Source organism: Corvus hawaiiensis, chromosome 5 (assembly GCF_020740725.1).
Source record: "Corvus hawaiiensis isolate bCorHaw1 chromosome 5, bCorHaw1.pri.cur, whole genome shotgun sequence".
NCBI classification, from domain to species: Eukaryota; Metazoa; Chordata; class Aves; order Passeriformes; family Corvidae; genus Corvus; species Corvus hawaiiensis.
The window spans coordinates 30,699,142-30,714,741 of NC_063217.1; the positions used below are offsets into that span (position 1 = coordinate 30,699,142).

At 40.1% G+C, this 15,600-nt stretch overlaps 1 protein-coding gene across 1 annotated transcript; it reads right to left on the reverse strand.

Moving 5' to 3' along the window:
* Positions 1-10,597: 10,597 nt before the first annotated feature.
* Positions 10,598-15,245, reverse strand: FGF20 (fibroblast growth factor 20). Its single transcript, XM_048304348.1, has 3 exons — positions 14,643-15,245; positions 12,307-12,410; positions 10,598-11,671 (listed from the first exon to the last, which is right to left on the reverse strand). The coding sequence occupies exons 1-3, from the start codon at positions 15,166-15,168 to the stop codon at positions 11,426-11,428; spliced, it is 876 nt and encodes a 291-aa protein (XP_048160305.1). The 5' UTR covers positions 15,169-15,245; the 3' UTR covers positions 10,598-11,425.
* Positions 15,246-15,600: the final 355 nt, after the last annotated feature.

Here is a 15,600-nt window from a genome sequence, read left to right on the forward strand (position 1 = left end):
ATCCATAGAGCAAAGACTTGCTATCTTACTTTTCAGAAAATCTTATTTTTCTAGAACAGAAAGCATATCTGATAATTTCTTTTCTTTCCTAATTTCTTTATATTCCCTTCCTCCCTTGATACGTCTATCAAGGAGGAAGAAGGAGTATTAAAATAGAAAAAAAAATTTCTGTGTTAAGAGACACAAAATCTAAGAAAGGTAACAACAAAATATTTAGTATGAACAATAGTGCAGTAGAGCAAGAAGTTGGAGGATGAAAGAGTTGTACTGGGAAAATGTCATTATATGCTTGTCCTGGTCCCATCTTCTGTCCTGCACATCTAGCATTGGACTATGTAGGATATTGAGATTGACGGGCAGACCCTCTCATTCAACCTGGTAGCATTGTTCATAGGGAGAACCAGGAACAAAAATTATTCATGCTATATGTATGCTTCTCTTCAGGTTATAATTGTTCTCAAGTGCCCCATGCTGCCTTTTCTCTTTTTCTTTTTCTTTTTTTTTTTTTTTTTTTTTTTTTTGTCTGGGAATAAATTCTACTACCAAAACACACAAATTCAATTTCCACCTACAAAGTCTGTTCAGCATTTTAGTCACTCCATCCATGCAGACCTATACTTTTTTACTTTCTGTCCATAGAGTTTCAGTCTTGCTGGAGGAAAATGGAAGAACTACCCTAGCTCTTCTTCAGAATTTCTTTTATCATCAGTTGTGCTGATAGCAGCAGCACTTTTACTGGGAAAAAATAAATTCCAGTTAAAAAATGGTGTTTATCGCTCTCTTTGCTGTATACATGATACCAACATGGTTACTGATGTACTGTTCCTTTTGATTGTACTTTTCAAGGTTACAGGACTAATACTGCAGCTCCCTGATAAGAGAAAACACCCTCCTTACTGTTGTACTGTCCTTCCATGTACAGAAGTCCCAGGCAGTGTGCTAAAGTGGACTGCTTTTGTCTCACAATATTCCTTGAGGGACTTCTATTTTTCTAATAATGTCTGATGTGACAAGCATTTTAAGAATCTCTGGTTATTTAGAATTCCATCTATTCCTCTGGAAAGGCATGCTATCAAAATGCCATGTCCTTTACTGGCATTTACCCTGAAGGCTGGGAAAGCATTTCTGTGAAAGGTGGAGTTCTGAGCAGTACAGAATTACAGCAGATGTGTTACAAAGCCCTGCCTCAGGCTACTTGTTATTTTTGCACCCTGTCTGAGCTGATTGGTTTTTCCCATCTGTGTGAAATCAGCATGTTTTCCTTTTTTTTTAATTACTAGTGTTGTCCACCAGTATAAGCATATCACAGATTTGCCCACAAGTTTGTGTCTCTGACAGAAATATCTCTTGTGCCCTCTCTTGGTCTTTTGCTGTATTTAAAACGGCATGACTTTTTGCCCATCACTTTTCTTTTCAGACTTCATCAAAAATATTGGATCCTCTTAATTTAATTTTCTGCTTCACTTTATTTGCAAGGTACTCAATTCCAGGAAATTAGAAAGCAGCAAATTGACATTAATATTGGCCCTTTGGGAGCAGTAAGACTGTGCATAATGTGATGAGATGATGCAAGTGCCCCAAACATAGAAAGAAAGCACACAGGTAAAGAAAGAAAATAATTATCTTAGTAATTATAGTATATGAAAAAAATTGGTTTTTCCAATCTTTTCCTGTTCATTTTGATCTATGTGGCTAGGAACCCTACATTTTCTACCATGACAGCTTTAATCCAGCAAGCAGAAATTTAACTTTTAAACTGAGGTCTTTAAAAAGATGAAAGGTAGGATGACGATGATGACGATGATGACGATGACGATGATGATTAAAGGAAAAAGACATTGCAGATCATGTTTTATGAGTTTGCTATGAGGCATCATAGGTGGCTAAAGTTTCCAGTGAAGCTGAAGCTCTTGCTAATGGCTCTGCAGTGTGTGTCTTTTCATGCCTTCCTGGTGAAATACCTTCCAACAAAATTTGTCTTCTCATTGGACACAATCAGATAACAACTCAGAGATGAAACACAATATTCTCACATTCGTGTTTACTAATATATTCATGCTTCAAACTAAAATAATAATTTATGGAAGCATTTTTTTTTAAGATTAGAAAAACTTTAATGCACTACAGAGACATCAAAGGGATTTAGGAAATTTTAAGTATAAATTGTGGACATGAAAAACTACAGAGATTAATAACGCTGATAGTTTGTTTTATCTATGAATGAATATAGCAGACCAGAACTGAATGTACAGTCCAAAGTCTTAATGTTTCTGTATAATCAGACATTGATGACAAAATAACTCCATTACTATGAAATTATAGTTTGATCAACATTCCCTATCAAATAGACTTGTGTTCCCATATAGTTTGTAGAGTGTGAGAAAAACACCACTATGTTTGCCAGTAATCACCTTTTTCACTATTTAGTTGGCAAATAAAATACAGGACTATGAAAACCTGTACCACAAGAGGCCTTGGGTGCTGTAGCTCAGAGAATATGGAAAGTGAACATTCTACTGAACGCTCTTCAAAGAAAAAAATTCATCTGCCTTTTAAGGATAGACAGCCAATGAGATCTGTGTCAGACCAGACAGTTTCTGATCCTGCTTCCCAGCTATATAACCAAGGGCTAAACGCTGGGGAAGCAGTTTTATCTCCGGCTGCCTTTGCCTCCTCTCCCTGCACGCACAGCCCTGCTGCCCTCACCCCCTCAGCACATGCCTTGTACTCAGGCACTCTGCGTGTCCCAGCCTTGCTCCTTCACCTGCCTCAGCTGCATCTCCTCACACAGGAACAGCGTTAGCGCTGCAGGCAAAGGTAGCCACACTGGGTGAGGGATTTGGCATGCCTTGAGAGGCAAGGCAATACCTTCTTTTGGAGTAGGAAGAGGTAAAAGCAGGGGGGACAGTGGTTCAAAATCCAGAGCTGCCTCTGACAGTAAACACTAAACAGTACAAGCAACAGGAGCATAACCTTCATCAGAAAAGTCCAGGTCTCTCCAATGAAACAGGAGATGCAGGTTGAACAAGGAATTAAGGCTATAGTTTCTAAAAAGACGTAAAAATGGGTAATTAGGAAGACCTGATTTGCTCATGAAGGTGAATGTGTTTATGAAAGGAAACAGGAGGTTATGTATACAGAATAAAAATTGATGATTGACGGATTAACCTTTGGAGGGATTCAACTGCTTGGGGAGCATAGTTTCTGCAAATAGTAGGAACATGGGACTGGGAATAGTTCACAATATGTTAACCCCATCCTGTCATTCTTAGTACTTTAAAACACTGTCTATTTCTGTCTTAGGAAAAGAGAAGCACAAATGTTAGCCAGCTATGATCTGATTAGATGAGTATTCCCATATATTTCCAACAAACTTAAAAGAGATTAATTTCCTGCAAAACTCTATTTACTTTCTAATAGCATGAAAAAATAAATCTTATACCTCATAAGTCAGTAGCAAAATACATTCATTTTAATATCATTAAACAGTTATGAATTTTATATAGAAAAGCAGAACACAAGCCAATTTCCTTCACCTTTTTCCAGCCATGTGAAGGAAAACCTTAACAAAAAAAAAAAGTTCAAATAAGCCCAAAGACCAAAAATACATTTCTTTTGATTATTTTTACCTTAATATCAGATTTCCTCTGCTGATTTGAATAAGTTACCTAGGAGAAACAATATATAAAAGTCTGTCTTCAGATCTCTGATAGGAAATCCCCTCTACAGCAATAAATATTGTATCTATGGCAGGCAATTGGCAAGCTACCTTAATCATGATAGTCCCTGGCTGACAATCACACAAAAGTGAGACCAGAAAGTATACCTTAAATGTTTCAGCACTTGGATTTTCCTAACTACTCCTTTCAAGTTCTTTATGAACAACTTGTATATAGATCAAAACATGCTAATTTCATCATTACTGGCCAGCATCATAAAAGAATCGTACAAAAACATATGGGCACACTCACCAACTTTTTAAGCAATCAAATCTTTCATAGAGCTATTGAAGTTTCTTCATGAGATAAAAGTGTTTCGCTGTTTTGAAACAATAGTACTTTCTTTTTAGTATGAAAACATATGAGAGTGCTGTGTGTCATTCATCATCCGCCACCTTTTCATTTGAAACACTGTCGAGGGGCTGCCTAAATATGCAAAGGTAGCAAGGGCTACTACACTGCACAGCCAAGAAGGGTTTGGGGTTTGATACTGAATGCACCAATAGCCCAAGGCAGCAAGAAAAAATATCAAAAATACATACACAGTACCTGGATATGAGATGCCTTGCTTTTGCTCACTTGAGACAGTCTTTGAAAAAGCATTGCTGAGCTGCAAGACATCTGTTCTCAGAGATGCTCAGGGATAGGAAATTCATCCTAAAGAGTGCCCTAAAGAAGGTGAGAGCAAATAGAACAGGTTAAGGCAAACACTGCTAATAACCTAGAATTAAATAACTTGAGCTTTTTAAGGTGTATATGCCATGAAGAAAAACTACATCAACGTCTACATATTCCTTACTGTAGCTGTTGGCCCGGCACCATGACAGAATGGAGAGCACTTTACATAGTTAAGATTAGCAGACACATTCCTAGATAAAAGAATTCAATTCCTCATTACAGTCAACTTGAGAAGTTAACTGAGGTTATAAGCCACAAAACCACAACCACTACGCGAATGTGGATATCTTGAGCACAATTCTTTGTAATAAATCAAATATAATGTGGTGCTTGCAATGGTACTTGAATACAGCCATGAAAAATGTCTATCAGATGAGAACTTCATACCATATGAGACAACTTCATACTGCACGTTACAGTGTTTAGCATTCACAAGCACAAAACTTACTTCAGGAGATATTATGATTTTGGAAAAGATACCCATGGCACCATGAACTAAAAGAAAAATTGTGAGTAACTAGGTACTATGCCACACAGAGTTCAGTGTTTGCAGTTTCTACTTTATACATAAAGATAATAGCATAGAATTAAGAGGATTTACCAACCATTTGGTGACTGTTAAGTACTGGATTCTAGATCGCTGAGGAAAGTTTAGGCAAAGCAAACTTCTCATAGCAAAAATCTACTCTTTGTACAAAGAGATAAGTTTATATAGCAAGAGTAGGGATTCCTTTGGATGAATTGTAAAGAGATCAATAAGAAAAAATCCAGATATCCAGATCACTACACTGAATTACAGAGTGTAAGAACTTACCCACCCTGAGACCCATGTTCATGTCTATTGCACTTTATAGCCACTGGAATTAGAGATGGATGGAAGATCTTACAGGAATAATAAAGAAACAAACATGTCCCCCTCTCTGTCAGTCACTGAGAACAACGGAAACACTTGTAACTAATTTGAAAAGCATAGTTCATAAATATATGATAGAGTAGATATATATATTTAAAAGTTTATATTTGGGACTCAAATGTGACTTAACTAATGTGATTTAAATTGGTTCTATTTGTAAATAAGGTAACAATCCTGACTTGAAGATACCCATGAAAGTAATAAATAGTTTGTGATATTTTAAGTGAGAATAAAACATGATTCAATTTTTCTGTAATTAGACAAAATATATAAACCAGGACCTTACCACAGGAAGAGTTTTACTAAGCGCACTGTCAAAAGACTGCCTTTCTAACACTTTTACTCCTTTGCCCATAAATTGCATGTACGAGAGACTTGCTATAATAAGAGAATAACAGCAATAGCATTTTTGGATGTGTTCAAAATACAGATAGCTATTGTCACCACTGCTTTAATTCAGTATTTTCTCTTTTTCCTGCACTTCCAGAATGGTTCTAGTGTCTGATCATGTTGCAGATTAAACAGCTATTTTGGCAAGCTGCCAACCAATTTCTGTTTGAAACTTAATCTCTCTCCAACCGGCAATAGAAGTAACTGTTTGACCTCTTCCCTGTTTGGGTACTTTTTTTCTTCCTGTTTGTGCACAACTTGTTGATAAAGATGTCATGGTTAAGTATGCCCCACCTGAGGAGCTTTTACAACTTTCTGGTTTTCTGCCCATTAATCTCTGAATGTTAAGAAATCATAAAGGATTGTCAAAACTTATGCAAAGCTTTGTATCAAAAACTGACTAAAAATAAATGCCATAAACCAGATTTCCCAGATTAGCATTGTCTCAGTACACGGCAATAAATTCTGAAGTTGTTATATGCCATTACACTAACAGCAACAATTCCACCACAGTTGCTGAACATACTACTGCAAAGGAAATTGTTTTAAGAGAAATGTCTGATAAAGTGTATGTTTATGCAGATGTCCAGGAAGTGAAGAATTCCACCATCATATTTTTCAACATTTTGAAATGTTTATTTCTCTTTTCTTCGTCATAAAAGGAAATAGCCCAAAGGAGAATTGATAGAGGAGAATCCCTAGAATGTATATCTATCTTATTCTCCTCCCAGAGAAGTGGTCTCTCCCAATGTGGTAGCGTCTTATCTCATGCAGTTGCTGTTATGTTCATGTAACTTGAGTCTTCAAATGGATCCACTATAAAAAAACCTACCAAGTAATTACAGAGATTGGAACAGTGGTGAATTCAATAGTTTTTCTCACATTAAAAGTGAAAGGAGAAAATGCAGTAAAGATCTCCAAAAGGTCTCCTTACTAATAGCATCTCCATGCAGTATGGAGCAATATGAGCAAAACTTAAGCATCCTGCCACCACGTTCTCAGTGTCTGACTCAGGCTTGGCCCAGTACATTAAGGCAATAGCAAAGATGTATTTATGGTTTATAAAATTGCCTTGTCTCTGTTTACTTCTTTGCTGTATGGAAAAAGTAGTAAGACAAACCTAATGATTTGCAATGGTATAACTAGAGCTGTGGCACAGTGGTACTATTAAGATCATATAAGCAGAGAATAACTAAATTACACCCATTGTTCTTAGAGCTGCTGGTAAAGGCCTAATTAAACTTCACAGGGGTACTGAAGCTAGAACAGATGCCTATGAAAAAAAGAGCAAAAAAAGAGCGTCAAGAAATGAAGGTAGCTGGAAATGAAAGCTATGATGAAAGTGTACTTGTTAAATGACTCTCCCGTGTCATCGTCAGAAAGTAAAATCTGCCCAACCCTGAAGTGCTACCAGAGAGCGTGGCCATACCAGGAACTTCAATTTTCAGACAGAAGCCGTAAGCTGGCTGTCAGACCTGAGTATGAAAGATAACATCAGTAAGCTTATGATAGAAAACTTGGAGATAGGGACAGGACCAAACTGCTTCATGCAAACACAAATGGCTCAGACCAATGAAAGGATGGTGTACCTTATAGACTAGCTGTCCACTTTTTCTGATTATATCAGCTTGTTTATTACAATATACCCATTTCCAGAGGAATTTGTGTTCTCCTATATCTGGTATTATGGCTGAAAAGCTTCCACAGAAGACTGTTAAGAATTCTACTTTCTGGATCCTGATCAAGTGCACAAAGATTAATGAAAGTAACAATTTCACTTCAAATATGCTCAGAAGTCAATGTTCCTCTTGGATTTCAGAAAATCTTTTTTATGGCCAGTATGCTATTTCCAACACAACTTGGAAAACAGCAGCAAAAACCAAAATATGTGAAGAAATACAGAACTGGCATGGAGCACTCAGTTTCCAGCCAGCTCTGAGATCAACAGGCCAAATTTTACAGCTGTTGGGAGAATCCATGGGAAGCAGAAAGCGGAGCTGCAACTGCTACAGAAACTGAATTAACTGTCTTGAATGGTTCTTCCCTGGGAAAAAAAATAAATGAGGAAAGGCAGAAATATGGCAGTCAATCACACAGGAATTTATTTCAAGATGTGGCGTTTTCTCTGCCTTCAGAGATTTCCTCTGAACCTTGAACACTGTCACTTCTTTCAGATTACTCCCTTCATAGTATTAGAGCAGCCCACACCTTTCAGATTTATACAGTTATGAAAATATAAGGAGCTAAACTACATCATCTATTCTACTGGTTAAACAGAACAAACCTCTCTTTCTATCCTGTTGGGCTTTTTGAAGTGGGAGTGCAAACCACACACAAAAGTATTACAGCTGGTGGGGGTGGCCGAGGCTGTGACCCAGGAAGAGGTGACCGGTCCGGGGACATGGTCCCGAAAGGAATCGTCTTCCCGAGGTCTGGTGTCTTCCTCTCAGCTGCTGGCAGAGGAGCCCTTGCAGAGGCTGTCAGCTCTTTAGTGATATCAGCTCGTGATTCCAGCTCAGCTCTGCAGGGCAGCCTCTAGGCCAAACCAGACCAGAGAGAGAGACGAGAAGGCCCGTGTGGCTGGTTCCGCACGAAGGGAGCTTTATTGTGGGTCCCCTCCGGCGAAGGGAGGCCAGGGACGAGCTCTCTCTCTACAGAGGCAAACTGGTCTTCTTTTATAGGGATACAGGGGATCAGCAAGGGGACCAATGGATTACAGAGGGTCTGGGACAGACCAATGGGTTACAGAATGATCTGCATAGGGTATCCCAAAGGATTGTGGGTCTACCTTTCCTCACCATGACCCAAGTGGTTGCCTTTTCAGGGAGTCCTGCTGGGCGATTGTGAAATCTTTTATCTCAGCAGACATCCCTCCAGGGCAGTGGCTGGGCATAATCCCACACAAAAAAAACCCCAACCTCTGACAACTAAAGCTATTAGTTTAACAACATATAAAAATTGCTCTTTTGAGGTGCTGCTTTTGTATCCACCATTCTCAAACTAGAAGAACATTAACTGCACCTGAAAATCATGATGTAACAGAGAGCAAATAAATGCTGCAAGCAAAACGAAATAAGGAACCTAGATATCTTTCTTCAGTGTATTGCAAAATGGCAATACACCAGAAATAAAAGGGAGTCTGTGACAGTTTTTCAGGGCTCTGGAGGTTTTGTACAGTCATTCATCACCACTGTACCTGCTCCATTACATTTTGTTCAAGGTTTATTTGCATATATCTAAAATGGAAATGGGGCGAGCACATATCACTCTTCTTCTTCTTCACTTAGATATTGGGTATGTGTTTGGATCCAGAAGTTTCAGATGATTATTCACCATTTAGGGATACCCTCAGTTACTGTTACTGACTGCATCACACCTATGAAAAAAAATGCACAATGATAATAGCAGGATTGATTACAGCCCTTGACATCTTTAACGTACTTTTGAAGATGAACAGTAAACTGGGAATCCAAAGAGAGAGAATTCTTTCTGCTGTGGTTTAAACACTGAGTGTGCTTGCCAGAAATGCATGGGAATTATATCCTAAGCAGCAGGTACTTCTTTTTACACAATTTATATGGAATAAACTACTTTTTAAGATGTAGAGGAAGAATTTTTCTATTTAAAGAATATACTTTTGTCTTCAGCTATTGATCTATCAGTAACGGGACTCTGTCACCCATAAAATCATTATTTTATGGTAAACTGGAGTGCATTACAATGTTATTTTACTAAGATGTTTTCAGTGCACTGTAGATCTTCCACTCCTCATGTTTCAGAAAATTTAAATGAAACCTTTTATCTCAGTAAGTTACATATTGGTAGCCACAAAGTGCTGAAACATGCTTTCGTGTATCTGTATTTCATTTCTATTTGGCAGAAAGTAAAATGATTTTGTCAACAGTCCATCAGTAACCTATGCTCATCCACTTCACTATAGATTGGAAGAAGTTCTGATGCAGTGAAGCTTCTAGCAAGCGTGCTATATACTGGGAAACGCTCTTCATTGATACCTTGATTTTATATAAATGATGCCTGTGCAGTACTTGAACCATATACAATTGCATAAAACTGAATGCAAATGAGTTATCTTGAGCTGGAGCCCACTGGGAGCATTGGCATCTGAAACATGAGACCACCTCTGGTACACCTCTGGTGCCCTCGCCTGAACTGCCTTCCCTGCAGTTTTCCTAGGGCAGCGTTGTCCATGCAGGTGTCAATCATGTGACAGCAAGCTTCAGCAGATTTAGGCCTAAATTATAAATCTGTCATTAACACTTTGTATTCTTGCAGAGCAGACTTCCCCATCAGTTAATATTCAGATGAGTTTGTGCTTCATAACTGACAGTTCTGAATTAAATTAGTACGATCTACCTGTTTTGTGGCTGTATCTAGCACAGAGACAGCTCATCTTTGTTCTGACAGTTTTCACAGAACATCTTATGCTGAAAATAATGCCTAAATGAGGAACTAAAGTAAGAAAGGTGTCATCTTCGGCTTCTCTGTACCCAGTGGAAAAACAACCCTTGCTCACAGAAGCTTTTCATTCAGCAGTATCTGAAACCTTGTACTCTGAACTTGTTTCCCCTTAACCATATTGATAGGGAATATAATTAAAACATCTTATATAGTGATGAGACTACTACATGAAAATTTTACAGAGAATAGTTATTTGTGTGTTAGTAAAGACAGTACGAATCCTTTGGCCAAAAACCATCAAGCATGTTGTGATTTGAATCAAGATTTCAAGAGTTAATATTACTTTCTCTGTCAAGGTAACTGCAATACTTTCTTCACAATTGTTGCAGGTTTGAAATGTTGCACATAGTGTGCTAAGAGACTCTCAGTTTAAAAATAACAGTAAACCAAAGAAAGTGAAGTTACTTTTAATTCCCTTTTTAAATGTGCATTTGAATTTAATACAATCTGCAAGGCACTCTCATAAGTAAAAAAAAATTAAACATTCTTTTCCAAATAAGGACAGTTACAAGGCAATGGTATGCACACAAAATATAAACTTATCTGTAACTGATAAACAATGAAACATGAATGTTCAGGTTTTGGATGCATTGCAAGGTAATGTCATTTTTGTATCATGACACTACTCAGGGTAAATATTGGCACTGTAAATGATTTCTCATTGGGGTTAGGAACTTGTATTCTCTTCATATTCCAGTAAAAAATAAACTCTTTAATAAATAAATATATAAAATAAATATATGCTATCCAGAGATGTATAAATAGGTCCATCCTGAAGAAAAGTTCCAGCTTTGACTACGATGTATCAACATCTAATGTCCATCACTAAAGTGGAGCCAGTAAAACTTCACATACAGTTCTCAGGATTTATTACTATTTTACAGTCCATTTCTTTCGATTTCTTCCAGCCATAATCTCATCCATATGATGTAGATGGTTCCTTGCTAATCTACAGGCCACAGGTCATCCAGACAGAATTGCCAGGAGTTCATTATGCTTTAAGAAGTCCCACTTCCCCCTGGTGATTGGCTACCAAACCATGCAGCAAGTCTTGAGGAGGCTGGTCCATGCTCAGCTTTAAGGCTTTGTCTCCTAAATCCAGTGGTTAGAAAACAGAGGCTTGCCTGTCACCAAGTAGGTTCTTCACATCCAGCATCCTGACCTCTGCGGGTTCCTCATGCTGGCATCGCCATGAAAGCATGGCCAACAGCTCCAGTTTGCTTTTTTGCCAAAGCTGCCTCCTTCCTCAGCTGTATCCTAACACATCTTTGTACAGTTCTGGAACTCTTTCAGGATCCACAGGCCGGGGCAAGAAATGTGTGAATTTCTGGTGTCTTTTGGATCTTGCCCCATCTCTGGGAGTACCGTCTTTGTTAAGTGCTACAAAGTACCTCCGCCCTGAATCTCCGTGTTTGTACACATTGGATGAGTAAGTGTTGTACCAGTTTTCCTCAAATTGTTCCCTGAAGATGCACTCAGAAGTTAGTTTCTCCTACAGAAGGAAAGAGAAAAGAAAAATAAGTTAAGCTGTCACTAGATATTTGAAGACATGAAAAGATATGATATAAATAAACAAAATACTTTAGGCTTTGTGTAGCCTTACTGTTCATTTAAATGTCAACAAACCAAACCCAAGAAGAGTATGTAGACCTGACATACAGGAGTATATTCTGTAATTCTGACTTACAGGAATTATATTATGTAGAGTTCTGTCTTGGGGTATCTACTGTTCTAGAAATGAGAGTTGGTAGAGGGACTCTATCAACATCAGATGCAACATAACAGAGCAGGAAGGTATTTCCATATCTCACATTTTAAACTGGAATGACCACAACCGCATTCACATGACCACAACAATGTGGAGAAACAGAATATTTTATCTCAAGATGTTTTAAAGCTTGAAAGAAGAGTAGGGCTGGTATTACCCCAACAGCATTGTAAAAATCAATTCTATTTTGTTGAAGTATCTAAGGCTGTACTGTGTACTTCAAAAATACATCACATATTTCAACAGGAAAAGATGTTAGTGTTTTGAAAGCTGAGATGAACTTCTTGAAGGGTTTGCATAGTGTTAGGAAGCAAATCAAAACCTAAAGATGTACGAGCTGATATGAAAGTGGTACTTACAGAGCCATAGAGTTCTCCCTTCTCATTCATTCCAAGGTAAAGGCCACTGTCCACACCTCTAATACTGACCAGTCCCACTGCCACACTGATGAATTCAAGGATACCTGAAAAAACAAATATTGCTTTAATTAATTTTGTAACCATACAACACATAGCATCCAAAAACTCAGTTGAAAACAAGTAGAAAATGTACATATTATAGTAAATGTGGCCTAGTTTCTCTGAAATGACAAATACTATGTGAAAATGTACACAATGATCACAGGAAAGCAGTCTGAGAAGCCTCATGTAGGAACATGAATCCTACATCATTTAACAGACTTTTTTTTTAAATGTTGAATGTGAAAGGATTTTATTCAGCACTGAGGCTAAAGCCATCACTACTCTGCTGTTGCAGTCTTTAATGATTGTACACTATTTGCTAAACTGCCTACTCAAATACTGGAAGATATGTTTGAATTGCCTGAAAATATACTTTACAACTTCTACAGAGTTATCTTAAAAAAACACATCCATTATTAGGTCATTTGAATGGAAATCAAAGTACAGATGGGAATTTTATATAACAGAATCTACCCACAGAAAAAGAAAAGTATTTGCCAGACATCTTATCTAGCCCACACCTCTTGACACAACTTGCTGTCTTTACTGCAGGCTTTTAAAGTGCATGAAATATGCTGCTTTTTTTTGCTACTGTTTGGATTATAACATAATATTATTTATATTGCATTTGCCCAAAAATGTAATATATATTAATAAATTGTTTGAGAGATGAGGTACCATTTGAAGAGTGAATTTGGCAAAGCTAAGCCAACATACTTAACCAATTGATATGCACAGATTACAGCACACACAAAACATGAAAGAAAGGGAACGTGTGAACTGGCTTTTTGGAAGTTGTTAACAATGTAAACAAAGCCTCAAAAAGAAGTGCCAGAATCATATCTAAGATATTGCTGTTCAGTAGCAAAACCACAAAACATTTAAAAAACCCCTGAATCTAAGGTAAGTAGTTTTAAATAGTGCAGCCGATTATGACTTTTTGTCTGCTTACTATTTATGATTTCAGGACAATTTTCACTCTCAGACAGATGGACTATCTGGACTATACACTAATTTAGAACGTTTTCAATTTTAATTGAGATTTGGCAGGTTTCTTAGTTGTATTAAACAGCAAAGAAAATAAATTCTTTACAAAGAGTAAGCATTAAAAACTGTATTACACATAAATCATCCTAGTTTTCCAGTTCATAAAGCACAGAGTCCCATAAAAGAGTTGGAGGTATTTTGTCTTTCTGATATCATTTTCAAAGCCACCCTTTTCCAAAAGCATAATAAGCAGGTGATACAACCCACGAAGAAACCACATCAGACAAACCTGCCAAGAGTTGTGGTAAAGGTAGTACAATTCTAAAAAGCCCAGTAAATGTTAGATCTACAGTTAATTTGATTTTCCTCTTAAAGCAAGGATTTATTTCATGTTTACATGCTGTAGGAAATCTTCCTTCTGAGAAGAACTATCTGACTACTGCTCTTCTACTTCTTAAAACATCCATATGTTATAAAAGCAATTAAGAGCCATTCCAGCAGAATGTTTTGACTATGGGGAGGATGATAGGAAGCTCTTTAACCACCTTTTTACAACTGCTAAATCAATACACACCAAAACTCACATGTAGTTGACAACAGCAGGTTTGTTCGGATCTCCAGCTTCTACAGCTACTATCTAGGATTTACTCTCATATCACAGGAAACATTTACATTTTGGGGCTGTCTGCACCTCCTTTGGGTTTATTGACAGAGAAAGCTGGCTGTGAAGCATTTTAAGCATTTGATCAAAGAGGCATTTTAGGCTCCTCTGGTCCAGCTTTATATCCTGTGAAGCAAAGCAGTCTAATGCAGCCTAAGGATCAGCATGCCCAAGTTTCTGACCCTTAGTGTTTCACAGAGACTCGAGAAGCTCCGATACCAATAGCGAATACAAAAAGAATCAGTCTGACTCCCGACCATTCCCACTAAATCTATCAGTGTATGCATGTGCTTACAGACCCCCAGGACAGGCTGAGCAACGCCTATCTCCTGACTCACCTGGGATGCACAGCCCTCCCTCTCTACCCTGCCCTGGTGCAGACCCCAAGGTCTAACGCCGGAGGGTGAAGCCTTTCGGTTCTGAGGGCTCATTCACCTGCCTCAGCATCACCAGCATCCCACCTCCCTCCCAAGAGCACGACTGCTCCCGCCCAGGTACACAGAGAAGCGCTTACACACACAAACCCCCACACCCGCACACGCGTTTGGGAGCGCGCACACACGGGGGCCGTGCCGCAGCCGCCTACCGAAGAGGCTGTGGTCCTGGCGGGTGCCGCGCACGCTGCCGTCGGGCAGGATCTGCAGGTGGAAGCCGGTGCGGCAGTACAGCTGCCGCCGCCGCAGGATGCCCTGTAAGTGCGCCAGGTCCGCCGCTGCCGCCGCCGCCGGGGCGCGGCGGTCCCCCCGCTCCGCCGGGGCGCGGCGGTCCCCGAGCAGCGCCGGGCGCTCCCCAGCGGGCGGCAGCAAGAAGTGGGTACCCACGGGCTGCCCCAGGCCGTCCAGGCCGCCCAGGAAGCCGCCCACCTCGGCCAGCGGAGCCATGCGGGCGCGGGGCGAGCGGGCTAGGGCGCGGCGGCGGCGGAGAGCGGCTGCCGGCCTCTCCCGGTGGGCATGTGGGGGTGCGCGGCGGAGCCCCAAGCATGGGGAGCCGGCGGGGCCGAGCGGAGCGGAACCGAGCCGTGCCGTGCTGATCCGAGCCGGTGTGAGCCAGGCGGCGAGGTGCTGTTCATCAGCCCCGCGTGTGTGTATATATATACGGCGGTCCCCTGACATATGCTAATGAAGCCGCTGCGGGGAGGCCGCGTTTGAAATTGTAAACCGGCTCCCCCTCTGCTCGCACCTTCCTCTGATCTGCGGTGACGGCGGGGAGGGGGCTCCGGGCGCGCCCCCCGCGCGCAGCCGGGCGCGCACACGCGCGGCGGGGGCGGGGGCGCGGGCGCGGCCCCTGCGCGGAGCGGAGCGGAGCGGAGCGGGCAGCGGGGGACGGGCGGGAGCTGTCGGAGCATTACATGGACAGGTGCAAGGAGAGGCAGGAGGGAAGAAGGAGAAAGGGCGTTACCTGAGGGTTAGACCTGCCCAGACACACATGAAAGAAAAACCCAAAGATCTGACAGTTTTACTCCCTGTTTCTAAAACGCTAATAAAATGTACATGCATTACGCTTCGCTTTTATCGCTTCAACTACAAGGAGGGGAATTTCTAAAG

Coding starts and splice junctions, on each gene's coding strand:
- FGF20 (XM_048304348.1), bottom strand. CDS start 15,168: ATGTCAGGGGACCGCCGTATATATATACACACACGCGGGGCTGATGAA. Junction 12,411..14,642: donor CCAGGACCACAGCCTCTTCG/GTAGGCGGCTGC, acceptor TTGTTTTTTCAG/GTATCCTTGAATTCATCAGT. Junction 11,672..12,306: donor AGGGAGAACTCTATGGCTCT/GTAAGTACCACT, acceptor TTCCTTCTGTAG/GAGAAACTAACTTCTGAGTG.